Source organism: Fundulus heteroclitus, chromosome 20 (genome assembly GCF_011125445.2).
Source record: "Fundulus heteroclitus isolate FHET01 chromosome 20, MU-UCD_Fhet_4.1, whole genome shotgun sequence".
In the NCBI taxonomy this organism is placed as follows: Eukaryota; Metazoa; Chordata; class Actinopteri; order Cyprinodontiformes; family Fundulidae; genus Fundulus; species Fundulus heteroclitus.
In genome coordinates, this window is record NC_046380.1 from 44,899,612 (window position 1) to 44,914,852 (window position 15,241).

General features: G+C 41.4%; 1 protein-coding gene across 4 annotated transcripts in view; it reads left to right on the plus strand.

Annotated features, from left to right (window-relative positions):
* plxnb1b (plexin b1b) overlaps positions 1-15,241 on the plus strand; it is a 207,681-nt gene that overhangs the window by 153,547 nt on the left and 38,893 nt on the right. For 3 of the 4 annotated variants that reach the window (XM_021321950.2, XM_021321952.2, XM_021321951.2), the window contains 3 exons: positions 6,724-6,832; positions 7,309-8,193; positions 14,253-14,387. In XM_021321950.2, the coding sequence (XP_021177625.2) occupies positions 6,724-6,832; positions 7,309-8,193; positions 14,253-14,387 (1,129 nt within the window). The remainder of the gene's footprint in view (positions 1-6,723; positions 6,833-7,308; positions 8,194-14,252; positions 14,388-15,241) is intronic. The other variant, XM_021321953.2, reaches the window with a different exon arrangement.

Sequence of the window (15,241 nt, forward strand, 5' to 3'; positions counted from 1 at the left end):
CAACTATCTTTCAGTCTGATTTATTAATTAGTCCCAGGCCAATTAATAACTACAATTCTTTTGAACATTTAACCCTTAGTTTCCCTCATCCACACTTCAAAGCAATAAAACCTCTTCTGGTTGTTGTTTTGTATTGTCCACCAGGCTAAGTTTTTAGTTCTCAGATTCCTTATCTGATTTAGTGTTAAATGCTGACAAGGTTAAAATAGGTTTTTAACATTCATGTTGACACTGAATGTGATAACTTCAATGTAGCCTTTATTACTATCCTAGATTCAATTGGTTTTGCTCAAAATGTGCAAAACCAACACACTCTTGTCTTCATACTTTGGACCTTGTACTGACATATGGCATTGTTTGTGAATAATTAACAGTATTTCCTCACAACTCTGTCCTATCTGACCATTTTTAATAACCTTTGAGTTCAATTTAACTCAGTTCTCCACCCCCAAAAGAAGGTTTCATTATAGTAGATCTTTATCAGACAATGCTGTATCAAACATTAAAGAGTTTGTCCCCCTTTTAATTTCCTTAGTATCACAGAAATGCCCAGCAGATGGCAGCAATGTTGTCTCTTCCCATTCACAAATTGATGCTTTTGTTCATGGTTTCACTTGGTTTTCACTTCCCCTTGCATTTTGCATTGAACAGTGTAGCCCCCTTGAAAAAGAAGGTGATTATTCACAGGAAGCTGGCTCCCTGGTTTTATTTAGAGCTGCATTCCTTGAAGCACAACGTTAGGAAATTGGAGAGAAAATGGCGCTCTACACATCTATAGGAATCCTACCTAATCTGGAAAAACAGTCTACTGTTGTATAAAAGACCTTTCACAGAGTTAGAGCCCGCATATTTTTCATCATTAATGGAGGAAAATAAAAATAATTCTAGGTTTCTCTTTAGTACAGTTGCCAATTGTACCCAGAGTAAGAGCTCTGTTGAGCCAGTCAATCCCTTAGCTCCCAGCAGTAATGACTTTATGGGGATTCTTCATAAATGAAATTGATTCTATTAAAAATAAAATCATTGGGAGCCTCCCAAACATGATCACCTCATTCTTAGTAAGTGAGTAGTAAGTGAGGCAGCGTTGGAGGAATCTATATATATATATATATATATATATATATATATATATATATATATATATATATATATATATATATATATATATATATATATATATATGTGTGTGTGTATATGTATATGTATCTTCACAGACCACAAATCAATCACAGCAAAAATCAATTGTAAAAAGGCATGCACATACAAAAAAAATATTCAACAAAATAAACCCAACTCAATCTTGGAGTAAAAAGCATTTACTAAATCCCTAACACCTGCCCTGGCACAGCTTTATCAACATAAGGCGAAAAATAAATAAAAGGGATGAAGAAGCTCCTTCGTCTCTTCCTCTGGGCTTACAGTCGCTTTGTTGGCCAGACAAAGCGGGGTCCTCTTTAGATCACTGGGAGATAAGGCGGCTCTCAGTTTTTTGATCAGAGGGAATTCAAAAGTACTTTTAAAGTCGACCTCCTGCGTAAACAAAGCAGGGAATAAAGTTTGCTTCGAAAAGTCACAAGATCGTTTTAAGAGCAAGTTGATGGTTGATGGTATCAGATTGCCAGATCCACACAGCAAAAGCCTGAAGGGACGGAGTGAGTCTGTGAAATGCTGGCCAAGTTTTCCGTACCGCGACATACAGCTGGTGGGGTGTCGGCGACGTTGCAGCTTAAACACAGACGTACTAGCGCGCGTGAACAGGGGCGTAATGCAGCCGCTGTCTGGTGCACATTATCGCACACTGATTGCACGAAGAAAACTAAAATGATGCGGCTGCTGCTGCTGCTGCATCGACTCCGCTTCTCCCGGCCCTGTCTAGCGATCGCCACCTCCACTCCGCCGCTATTTAAGTAGAACAATGACTAGAGCAGAATTAAGTTGTATTTACCGGAGATGAAGTGTAGACTGCAAATTCTGTCGTAGTATGATGGCTCCCATTCGGACTGTCTGCCTGCGATCTTTTCATTGAAATTATGCATTTCTTTCTTCTTTCTTCGTCCGTCGCTAAACGAACAAACCTACATCCGACGATTTTGAATGCCGCTGTGTGCAACCGGGAGCACAACAAGTCGTAGGCATTGTTTAGATTCCAAAAATAAACTAACTAAAAGTACGCTCTAAATCACCCGTTTTGTCATGTAGTAGACGAGAACAGTACTGTTTTTTGCCTACCAGCGGGACCCAGATGTAGCGCTGACGTCACGCATGAACTGGTCTATTGGCATTGGCCCTCTTCTTACCAGATCAGTCCTTTCTGAGTCTGACAGGATAGCTAACCATTCAACTAGATCAATTGGAGGAGCTGTTGATCTATCTTGATAGCTAGAGCTTTTTGAGGGAGTGTTGAGGGATGGGAAATAGCAGTGGGTGCAGATGTAGAAGGACCTGTATGGACATTATATTAAATAAAAAAAGAATAGTAAAGTAACATAGCAGAATATTTTTTAGTAAAGCCAACACAAAACAAAAACTTTTAGATTAACTGACCTGTCATGCTGCCTGAGGTTGAAACCGATGTATCAGTGAATGTAAGTGCTTGTAACTGCGCCTCACTTTCAGTCGCTTGTGCAGTGGATGTACCTGCAATAATAAAACAAACAAACAAATAAATAAATAAATAAAAAGCTAAATGTATCATGTCATATTAACAGACTATGTAACCATTTGCCATCAAGAAAACCCTCACCTGCTGTATCATCAGCTGTGGAGGCACTGACACTCGAAAGATTAGGAGCAGGTAGAGTTGGTTGTTCTCCAAAGTACTTCAACAATGTTCCTGGAAAAAAAATAGCATTGAATATGTGCATTGTTTATTGAGCAGAATGAGTTTATTTTGCCATCATTACTTGCACCGCAGTAAATTCCACACCATATCTAACAATTCATATTCTACTGGCAAATGAGACATAATTGCAGTATGGTGAAAACTTAACATGGTGATCTACTGCAGCCTATAAATATTAGGAAAGCACTGCTGCATCATTCAGCACCATATTAATAAAATTGAAGTCTATTTTCATTTTTTGGTATATTTTTTCATAAAACTAAATACCTTCTCTCACCAAAGATCTTAGAGCAGAGAGCGCACGTGCTTTGCTCATGATGAAGCTACATTCACTTCAACACAAACAGCGATGCTAGCTAAGACAGCATTGCTGTTTTCTCCTACTTAAACCGATATCTATCAATACATGAAATACACACCTTTTACCTAGATAAATGTATATTAATAATGGGAGATATTTCGCTGTTAATGGCGGGGATTTTGGCCTGGTGATGGATGGCTGATAAATATCACAACACGAGTCATGACTAGCTAACTGTTACCTCAAGTGACGTGAGCACGATTTGCGCTGCTGCTGCACAAAACATACCGTAAATAATCATGCAAACATACCTCTATTTTGCTCTTTTTTTTTCCTCCTCTGTCCTTTTCTTTTTTTGGCACCAGAGGAATACGTCCTTTTTTTTGTCATGGCTTAGGCTTTTTTATTATTGTGACGTGCCGTGCGCACACGTGTGAATTGTCAATGCACACGCGCAAGCCGCACGCGGCAGCCGTCGCGAAGTGTATGCGCATGTGCAGTTGTAGACAAATCAGATTTTTTTTTGTCTTGAATTTTTCATTCATTAATTCATATTCGTTCATTTATATCACTCATTTAAGTTATTTAATTGTTAAAAAAATTTTAAAAAATTGACCAGGGCCTGGTCAATCGTTTTTGGGGGCCCCCTGCTTAGGGACCCCTGGTCACCAGGGGGCCCCAAGTGGCCGTTTAGTTTGCTTGTGCCTCGGGCCGGCCCTGATTGTATGTGAAACACAGTGAGTTTCCTTAGCTATGGCTTTAGGATCATTGTCTTTCTGAAACATCCACCCTTGCTTTATCATCATCCTGGTAGACAAAAGCAGATTTTTACAGGAAGCTGTTGTTATCTGCAGATTTGTAACAAAAAACTGCTGTAAAGGAATTCCTCCTTTTAATTTTCTGAAATCTGCCTTTACCGTCTGCTGATGAACTGCCCCACACCATGATGTTCCCACCTTCAAACTTCACTGTTATGGTGTTTTGCAGCATATGCAGTGCCTCTTGACCAATTATGTCTGATCTGACCAGACTGACCTGACTATCCCACTATTTTGCAGGCTGTCTAAAGTTCGGTCAGCAAACTTTAAACATGGTTCAAACTAACTGCTTTTTCTTCAGCACTGGTGTTGTGTGTTGAGGCCATGGTTGGCAAGTGCCTTTCCAATTATTTTTTTTATTTGTTTATTACTATAAAGAATAACATCATATGTCGGACCAATTACAAATGAATACATTGCAACACACAACAAAAATATTCAAAATGAAGTGATGAGAATCCCTTCCCTTATGGATCTATCCACTTCAGCAAACAGGCTTAAATCGGAGGCTACTGGACTTTTGTTCAGTTCTTTCTGAAAACGTTTCGACACCTACCCAAGAGTGATTTGTCAATTCTGGTGGCTCGCACTTGGGCAAGCTGTAGTTAGTGCACTGCTGTTTTTAAAGGACATGGAGGCCCATCCTCCTAGGCTCATTCTAAGTCAGATGTAAATCAATGACACATCTGCCACTGTCCTGGGTCGTTAGAAGCTATTGCTTGGTGTGAGTGGAGTACTTGGTCACCTGAATCATGATGAGACTGCTGATGTAATCTCTTTGGAATGTGACCGAAATGTGAACACCGGGGAGTTGGAAGCCTAATCCTCCCCCTCTGTTTAGTAATGGCTTTTCTTTTTCGACCAAGATAGCTTCTTTCACCCCTCTTTCAAACCATCTGTTCTCTCTGTCCAAAATCTGGACATCATTGTCGTCAAGAGTGCCCTTTGTTCTTGAGGTCTATCCACTTATTCAGTACCTGTGTTTGTGTTCTTTCTGAAGTTCTCCACGATTGTTCCTTGGCTCTTGGACAAATTTTGTGATATTTTGTTGCATTCTTCTGACCGGGGAACACCTGTTCTTGGTCAGTCTATGCTTTAATGATTTTCTTTCCACTTCTGGCCCCAACAGGGTTCATATGGCCCTGTTTTCAATCAGATGTCTTTGGTGTGAGGTTCCCTCGTTTCCTTAACCCCCTCAAGACAAATAATTAATTGTTTCACAAGGTTAAATAAGTAAACTCTGGAATATTTACACTGTGTTTCTTACCAAGAGAATCTCCTACCTGTCTATTTCTCCTTACATAGGAGGTACAACATCTCTCAACCCCTAGAAAGCCAACAAGAAACTCATAAAACATCATCTCAGATGTTTGTTTACGTTTTCACATTTACTATAGATACTATACTACATACTATGTTACTATAGATGACATTTAAATATTTTGTTTAAACCCATACGTATTGAAGTTAATTGAATTTCTATATTTGTCCTCTGTGGGGAAAATTACCTTTCAGTACAGCCCATCAAGAGAAAGACAAACATGGGTAGACAGGTGACTGAGGCCTTGCTGCCTTGGAGGTGCTGCCTTTTTACAGAGTAGAGAAAGGAATACATTAAGATGGTTGAGGGCAAAAAAGTGCATTTCCCACGCTGTCTCTCTGCAGGGACAGTATAAGAATGTAAGAAAAACCCTCAGCACTAAAAAGCAACATACAGACAACATCATGAGTATAACACGTGTGGGGTGGGAGGGTTTTCAGGCAGGGGGAGCATCCCGGCTCAGTTTTCCCAAGTGAGCAGTGCATCCAACCTAGGGTTCCTGTCCCAGGGGGTAAAAACAAATGAGAACAATGGAGGTGGTGAGTCAGAAGGAGGTGTATTTATCACCATGTTCATATTTGTGTGGTCGTGTGTGCATCAGTGTAGGCCCACGACTGTCCAGTAGCCCCCCTCCCCCCCAGCCCTAGTCTTAGATGGTGTGTTTATCAGCCAGTTCAGTAGAGCACTGTTCCAAGTCACAGTTGTCATGGTAGGGCGGGTAGCGGGGGCTGAACATCTTGTTTACATAACATCCACAAGAGTTTGACATACCAGCCTCCAAGGCCAGCATGGGGCGAGCCAATTCAGATATCAAGAAGTTGTTTTGTGTCAGGCTGACTGTAAATTTCCATCTGCCTTTAAAGTCCTTACTGGTACATCTCAGTGGCAAGTCCCAAACAGCGGAATATTGTGATCTCTCCGCCGTAAATCGAGCTTAGAACTTCCCCGAGGTCTATTATTTTCACCATTGAGTTCAGACTACAGCCGGCATGCAATGCTGTGCCAGGACCGCATCCAGCCTGCGGTTTTGCTCACAAAGCATCTAAGTCTGGATGTCTGAAGATTGATTTAATCCATCACACATTCCCGGCAGCCTTACCATGGCCAGAACAGCCACCGAGATCTTCTTCTGAATTTGTCGATATACCAGGTAACCGGCAGCTCCAATAAGCAGAATTCTTGTTATAAATCCAACTATGTACACATCTTCCATGTCCTCAATGGACAAAATAGACACACAATCCTCCACATCTCCCAGGAGTCCAGAGTGTATCAAGCTGTATGTGTCCCCTCGGGACAACTGGGCTCTCTGCCCTGTCTTCTTGTTTAGAACAAAAATGCTGCTTCATTCATGCCATATCTCCTATTTTGGACTCATCGTTCACCTCCCTGTGAGCAGAGGGTATTCTGAAGTCTCTGATATTGTTATGTCTGTGTGCAGCTGCCGTGGATGTGTGCTGAGCAAATGGGGCTGTAACTGGTGCGTTCACCAGCATGCCTGTACCCACAAGCCCACGTGTGAGGAGGGAGTGATCATTTACAACCAACATGTAAGTTAAAGCGTGCTGTAAAGTAACAGAGCATTTTACAACAATCGGAGACACAGCCTGACTTACTGTCACTCAGGCCAAATCGTGTGAAACACATTCACTGCTCCAAAAACATTCCATCGTAAAGCTTTAAGCTTCAAATGTTGCTCTTAAGTTGTGAAAATTATACTAAATATCTTTTTTTTTGTTTACAACCATGTTTTCTTTCTCTGAAACCCTACGCTTTTTAGCTAATATTCTTATAGACCATTGCATCACAGCAGCAACGTTTCTAAGTAAAACCAACTAATTTGATGTTTGATTCTTTTTGCTTCATATTTCAGTTTTCAGTTACTCATGTCTGATCCAGATTGCGTCCTCTAATGTGTCTATGCATGAGTTTAACACAATGTAATTGAGTTATATTTTCCATTTTCCTATAAGTTTTTGATGTCTCACCCTCCCCACATGTGTTTCCCATCTCCTCCCCTCCTCAGTTTAAACTCCCCACATCTCCTCCTCCCATCACCAAAACTATAAAAGTCATATCAACATCTGCTACCACAGCAACTGCTGCAACAACACTCACCATGACAACCTCCACAACTTTCACAACATCATCAACAATTAAAGCCACTACAGCAAGCCCTGTTCCTGTCACCATAGTAACCAGTGGGGAGCTAGCCAACTCACCCCCACACACCACAGCTGCCAGGCCTCAACCCACCTGGCCCCATGCTGTGCTCCCTCAGCCTTCCAGCACAGCTCCACCCCCTGACCTTTCCAGCAGGAGTGAAAGTTACATTGCACCCGGGGGGCTCGTCATTGTCACTCAAAATAAGTCTGAAGAAGTTGCAGTGACGCCGAGTGTTGCCATGGCCGCAGCAGCAGAGTTGACACCCATCACTGGGGCTGATGGTCTTAGTGGAGATCAGGAGCCTGTGATGCCTCTGATCATCTCAGATGCCTCCACCCTGACAGTAGTGACAGAGTCACCATCAAGTGACATCCAGGAAGTGGAGGAGACTCCCACAGAGCCTCCCATGCTGGCTTCACCTGACGCTCCCCTGCCCCCACCTATATCTGTTGGAGAAACAGCTGTCACTGAGCCTTCTCTTAACCTGGAACGGACTCAGATTCCCTCTCTTAGCAAACCAGGAGGCCCCGGCACTGACCCCAACCTGGGCATTACGTCAAAGGAAGTAGACACACTGCCTGAAGGTGCTGCATTGGCAGAAGAGGACACAACTACACGTTCAGCTCCTACAGTGCTCTCAGGTGATGGGGAAGACCATGACCCCCCATCATATGCACACCTCAGGGAAACAGACTCAGATCCTGAGCTGGATTACCAGTATGACTCAGCTGATGCCTTCCTACCGGTGAGTTGAGATGCCTTCTAGAGCTTGTGCCTCCTTAACCTTCTTCTTCCATTCAAAACTTCCCAGTCCTTTCCATTGCTTGCCAGTGTCTGACTGGAATCTGTACTCGTACCACAGAAGCAACGTCCATGTCAACGTTCCAGTCTTTCCTTCTGTTCCTTTTCTCTCAGTCTGTGTTTGCTGTTTCTATAGATCATATGGAAAAAAAACAGCTGCTTCACTGTGTAAATGTTACAAAGTGTTTTCTTTCTTTACTGCTCTGAATGTGTCTAAAGTACAGATACTGTACCTAAAACTGTTTCTATAGCTACGTATGAATTTTACTTAACCATAAAATCTGTATTGATGTGTACAGAAATGCGGTTGAACGAAAAGATGATGCTATTAAAATATACACTAAACAGTCATAATAATGTGACCAGTTGTCTAATACAGAACAGGTCCCCTCCCCAAGTTTTACTAAGTGATCTGTTGAAGAGATGGCTCCACTCTGAAGCACAGATCCACTGATCAGAATTTTGTGCCAATTTCCCTTCTCTGGTTTTTGTAAGGCCTGCTACCACTGATTTCGATTTCCCAGTAAGAATTAGAATTAAGGAAGATATAAGCTGTTATTCATTACATAAGGCTAACACTGTGCATCTGAGCAGTCACTGTAAAACTGGGTTTTACTATTATTTCAAAACGAAGATGAAATGATTACAAAGTTGACTGTTTTAACTGGCTTCTGCATCTTGTATTAGCAGTTGCACAGTTAGCTTTTCTCTGGAAAAGCTTAAGAAAATCAATGTAGGAAAAGGAAAAACAAATGAAATGGTCACTGGAGATGAAGGTGCTTTGTAAGATCTTTGAATGTCTGCATGCACGTCTGACATAAAAGAGGGGACAACTTCAGGACAATAATGCCCACAATCAAGCGGCAACTCCACTGAGGAGGCTTATAGCTGTCTGGTTATATTTAGTTACTCGTCATGTTAAATGGTCTTTATGGTTACAGTCCTCTTCTCATTGTTGGCCGTAGCCTTGTCAAGTCCATTTCTTCTTACTGAGTTTACTGAGTTTAGAAACTAAAAGATTCGTGAATTGTCACATTATCTAAAATTTTTAATTAGGATAAAGATGGGGTGTCTATAACACATACTTTTACCAAATTCTTTAAAGCACTCATCCTTACCATAGATGAAAAGCAACATTGCAGGATAACACTTACATTGCTAGTATGTACAGTGAGATGTCTGGAAAGGCTGTGTTTTTTTTCAATAGCATGCACATGCTTTTGTTTGCTTGCTTGATTGTTATGTAGGAGATGTGTCTAAATGTTTTGTTAAAGATTTGAACCAAATGGTATCTGGTATCTCCTGATGCTGAAGCAGCGCCATCTGCTTCCATTGTTGGTTCTGGTTTTAGCTCAGACATGTGCCACAAATACCAGCATAGCAGACAAATATGCTGCATTCATGTCTGCAGGATTAAACAGTAAGTAACAATGGGACAAACTGACACAGAACCACATTTGCAGCTGAAAGTTGTGGTGTTCTGTGTTAATGAACTTGCCGTAAATACCACTGCTGCTCCGGTAGACAACATAGTTTGTTTAAATTAGAATACAAAGCTAAACAAAAAAATATTGAAAATAACAATAATCAGATGGATGTCTCAATATGTAAAAATACCTCATAAAATTACATTGTCTGCTAAACACCTGGAAAACACCAATATTACTATAAATTACAACATACCAATCTGGGTTGCAAGGCGTCTACACTACCTCTCTGTGTTGTTCTCCAATCTCTCGTTTACATAGCCAGGCCGGCCACGCGTGTGTGTATACGTGCACGTGAACAGCTGCTACTCAGGGCGTACCCATTCCCTGCCCATCAAATGCCACCACCTGGCACAAAATGGCGTAGAGCATGCCCATTGGATCAAAATGTTCTCTTGCTAACAGCATTATAAAGTTATGAGTTGCTCACTTCTTCGCTAGAAATGTTCCTCTGAAAGGTGATGCTGTTTTGCTGTGTATTTATAATTTGCAAATAGGCTCATGTACAAGCCAATGAGTGAGAAGGGGAAATGGGTACTGTGAGGTAGTGAAAGGCATTGCTTGATACATGTCTACAGACAGTGCTCAAGCTCCACCTAGTAGTGAAATATCGCTTATTGCTCTTTTAAGTCCTCCTACAAGCTGCGAGGTGGAGCTAGTATGTGCAGAATGATAAAGCCTCATAGAGCATAAGATGTAGAAATTGATAAGGCTACTTAACTACAATTATGTATCAAAAATATCTGTCATTTTTATCAATAATATATATTTCTATTTGTTTTCAAATTATCAAAAATCTTGTTAAGAGATTATTTTTGAATAAATATTTTATAAACCAGCTTATTGCCATAACAAATCTGTCCATTTTCAAAATCCCAAGATTCAAATTCAGGGACGGAATATTCATTTGTTTGCTAATGTGTAAACGCACTGCTGGTGCAGCTGGTGTAACATCATGGAGGATCTAACTCTTTAGGGTAAGATAAAAAATACTTTTGTTGTCCCAAGGGGAAATTGAAGCCGTGATGTTGGCAAAAACAGAGACAGGGTTACGTACTAAATCAGTCATGAAAAAAACAGGCTAATTTATTCCACAGTAGTTCTAAAGCAACAGCGAATTGACTTATCAGAAAGGCCAAAATAAAAGTACAAATAAATACCAGAGTATTGCACAATTATTGATAATATGGCATATTCAGGTAAGCAAATGAAATATTCAAGTTAAAAAGAGGAATCACAGCATCTGATTTACATACCATTGTGGGAAAATGTGCAAATATGCATGAATATACAAGCAACACCCCAGAGTAGCTAAAACATGTGCAAATGGATATTAGCATCTTAGTGACAGTATAAACAATTCATGATCAAACGACATGATCATGATGTGCACACTTAGTCTGTTGTGAGCAGGAGATTATAAAGTCTAACAGCAGCTGAGAGAAATGACTTGTGGAAGCGCTTCTTAGAGCATCTAGGATTCAGTGGTCTCTCACTGAAAAAGCTCTGTAGCTCTGCAACACCTCCATTTATGGAGTGGGAGACATTGTCCATCAGTGATGTGATTTCTTTCAAAACTCCTTTTCTCTCCCACCACCTGCATTGGGTCCAGGGGAAATCCCAGAACAGAGCTGGCTCTCCTAATGAGCTTATCCAGCCACTTCCTCTCAGCTACAGATATACTGCTGCTACAGCAGACTATTGTGCTATTACACACTGTTTAAAGTTATTTAAAGTTTAATAAATAACTCTGTTAGGTATTGTCTGGTGAATATCAGCCCAAGAGCTGATATCAGGACAATAGTTGAAAGGGATGATTCGAGCACTGGCGTTCTTTTAACAGCAAACTTTGCACACATATAGAAGAAATGAGTGTCAACTTCTCTTCAAGTTCAAGAATTTAGATATGAAATATAAAATTAAGATAAAAAGAAGCTAAGGAACTATGTACACACAAAAGAAGCAAAAGACAAAATAAAGTGGTTGATCATCATCATCATCGGCATCATCAGAATAATTCAGTGAATCCTGGTTCACTGCAGATCTCAGTTAAAGACCCAAAGTTCATCTTAAACAATGTGAATTGAGGTTAAACTAGCTTAACTAATTCAGAACATTTTGCGTGTTTCAACCCATTCACAATGCAAATCCTGAGTTGAACAAAACATTGTTTGATGAAATAACATTTTAAAGAATGATTTTCTCAGTAAACATCAGTAACTTCTAGAACGCTCGATTTTATTAATGCAATTATACCTATGGGAAGCTAGGGGTTGCTGTAGTGATCGGTTGCTTAAATCTGCTAATCCTAAAGTTATACAAAACACCAGTAATTCAACATTAACATTCCATATTAATGAGGTAATAACGCTCATAGCACTATCGAACAATGGTGGAGGGAAACGAAACAATCCTTATGTTTGAAACGAACCATAGTCGTATATCTAAGAAGGGTGGATGTTACCGAAAGCTAATAGCATTAGCTAGCGGACATTTGGCGGTGATTTTAAAAAGCTTCGGCTTTATTTTAGTCGTAATGAGCGGTCTGGAAAACACAAACATCAATATCCCATCAATGTATAAAACCCTTGTGGAGATAACGTTTGTTATAACCTTAAAAACACACTCGAAATACATCAGCAATGCCATGGTTTGAAGAATGCTAACGGGAACTACCCTGTAAGCTCCACATATTCCAAAAACACAGTGAAAATGCATTAAGTAACCTTCTAAATAACCCATTTAACTTTCCCTGTTTATTTCTCTGTCAGATCTGTCGGTACCCCTGTGCCAGTTCAGTTCACTTTGGGCATCCAAGGGAAAGCAGTACAGTACATCAAGGAAACGTTGGTTATTTCAGCAATCGCTAGCATAGGGCCCTGTGACTATCCAAAACGTGGCGGTTGGAGCAGGCCCTGGGTCGTAGTCGATTCCTGGCATGAAGCAGGTGATTTCAGTCCAGATTTTGCTCTCAGCTTGGGAAAATGGCTCCATCTGGTGTCCTGCAACAGCTGAGGAAGCAAAACAAAGCTGGTTTGGCATAGACGGGATTCTTTCACTTCGGCGTCTGGTTTTAACAGAAGTGAGACTGCAGACTTAGCTTTGATTCGGCCGGCAGTTCTCTGAGCCCCTTTTGTCACCACAGGCAGGAGCGATGAGACTGAGTTTCACAGAAAGCACATTTTACCCAGCTTGTGAGTCTTTGAGCTCCATGTGGCCCGCATGGGTGGCTGGTCTCCCCAGCCACCCTCTCCACTAGAGTCCACAAACAAGAAGAAAGAGAATGAGGTGTAGCCTGGCCTCATAGCAGAGCACCCTGCTGTGAGAGACTGTCTCTGCGTGGATGTGTGAAATTCCTTTGTTTACAACCCATTTTGATCTGTAGAAATCAAAATGGGTTGTTCCCAATTGTTCCCAATTCAATCTGATCTTTGCCTATGGCTTGATGGCACAACAACACCATACAATAGAAGATTGCTAAAAGCACCACAGAGTCAAAGAAGGAGCACCTTTTGCACTCCAAAAGACCTCAGCCTCCTCAGCAGGTAGTCTGCTCTGACCCTCCCTGTATAGAGCACCAGGTTGTGACTCCAGTCCAGTTTTATGGTTCAAGTGAACATCCAGGTACTGAGAGTCCACTATCTCAACATCAGTTCCCTGCATGGTAACCTGTGTCATTGAGGTGGGTCTAAGCCTGTGAAAGTACCTGCATTTAGCATGAGGTGGTTCTACTGGCATCAGTCTACAAAACTCTGGATCCACTGTCTGTACTCTGGCTCATCCTAATCTGCGATGAGGCCGACTACGGCAGAGTCATCAGAGAAGTTCTGAAGGTGACAACTTGATGAGCTGATGGAGATTTCTGTGATGCCAGCACAGTTCCCTGCGCTACTCCCGTGCTGCAGATCAGTCTGTCAGAAACACACCCCAGTATCCTAATATACTGCATTTGACTAATATTTAGTTAAGTAACTTGCTGTAAGATCAGAGCAGATAAACTTGAACTTGAAGAATTTGAGGACATAAGGAAGCGTTTACCACCTGTCCGTAACCAGGATTTAAGAGATTCTTATTAGAATAACGACAATTTTAAATGTCTGCTACTGGTTCATCGTTGCGTCTTAAATGTTAACACAGAGGCAGACTGAAAAGAGCATTCAAAGAATAAAGAAGTATGCAACATATAGAAACAAAGACATTTGCCAATAAAACATGAAAATCAAGTGTTTGCAGCATTTATTGTCTATCAGCGTTTAAACCCCACAACCTTTTTACACTGTATCTTTCCTTTTCTTCTTTTGCTACTTGGAATCAGTTTTTATGAGTGCAAAACATACCGACTACAGAACAAATTTTCTAGTCAGACTGAATGTGAATACACAGTTTTTATGTAAAAATACACAGTTTTTATGTAAAAATGAAGGGAGTATCGAAGCCGTGATTGTTAGAACAGACTGTGTGTCAATAACATCTAACTCTGAGAATTGCTATTTTATGTGAATGTGTTGAACTGCAGGGTGATGAGGGTCCCTACATCAGCTGGGGGTCTTCAGCATGTCCCTGTGTGGAGAAGGTCCAGGGATCGTCCCTGCTGCCTGTCCAAGTGGAGAGGAAGATCACGTTACTGGCACACAACCTCCACCTCTATCAGGTACCGCCCATCAGGACTCATATACCCCATTTACACTACCCCTTTTTAACCGTGCCGAGAACAGTCCGAGCTCGGTAACCAAGTTAACGAACGAGTGTAAATGGAACGCAAACTGAACTGAACCAAGCCAGACACAACCGGACCACGCTAAATGCAGACCAGTTCCAGGGGTGGGCTCGGCCCGGTTTTTCCCTGGCCCGGTTCTCTGATAACAAAGAGCGCATGAGCAGACCGCGTCATCTCCTTACAGTCAGCTGACATTTCAAACATTCATAAAAATACTAGCTTCCCTACCGTGACACACAAATTCCAGTGATGATTCTGCTTAGCAGTGTGATGAACCTCAGAGTCTGTTGTTGTTTCTTGCATCTGTAAATCCTTATTAGACATTTGTTTGTCTTATCCCTTCCCAAAAGCTGACTCTGTCAAATAAATTCACCAAGAGTTCCCGTCTTTGCCTGCCGCAAACAACGAAATATAACCAAACATAACGTCCTGAATGTTACGGGCGCCACCGTTTTGATTTGCTTGATTTCCTCCTTCAATCCCAGAGAGCAGTAGTACCGCAGATTGTCACTAGGAGGCGAGGAAACCAAGGAACCGATATAGCATGATGTGTAAACGGTCGTCAGAACCAAGCTCAGCACGGTTAACTGGTCCAAGCTTGGACCGAGCTCGGCACAGATCGGTTAAACAAGGGTAGTGGAAAAGGGTCTTTAGAATCCATCAATGCAAAGTGAAACCTTTTCAGCTTCTCCCAAATGTGACAACTCGTGTGTGTGTGTGTGTGTGTGTGTGTGTGTGTGTGTGTGTGTGTGTGTGTGTGTGTGTGTGTGTGTGTGTGTGTGTATTCA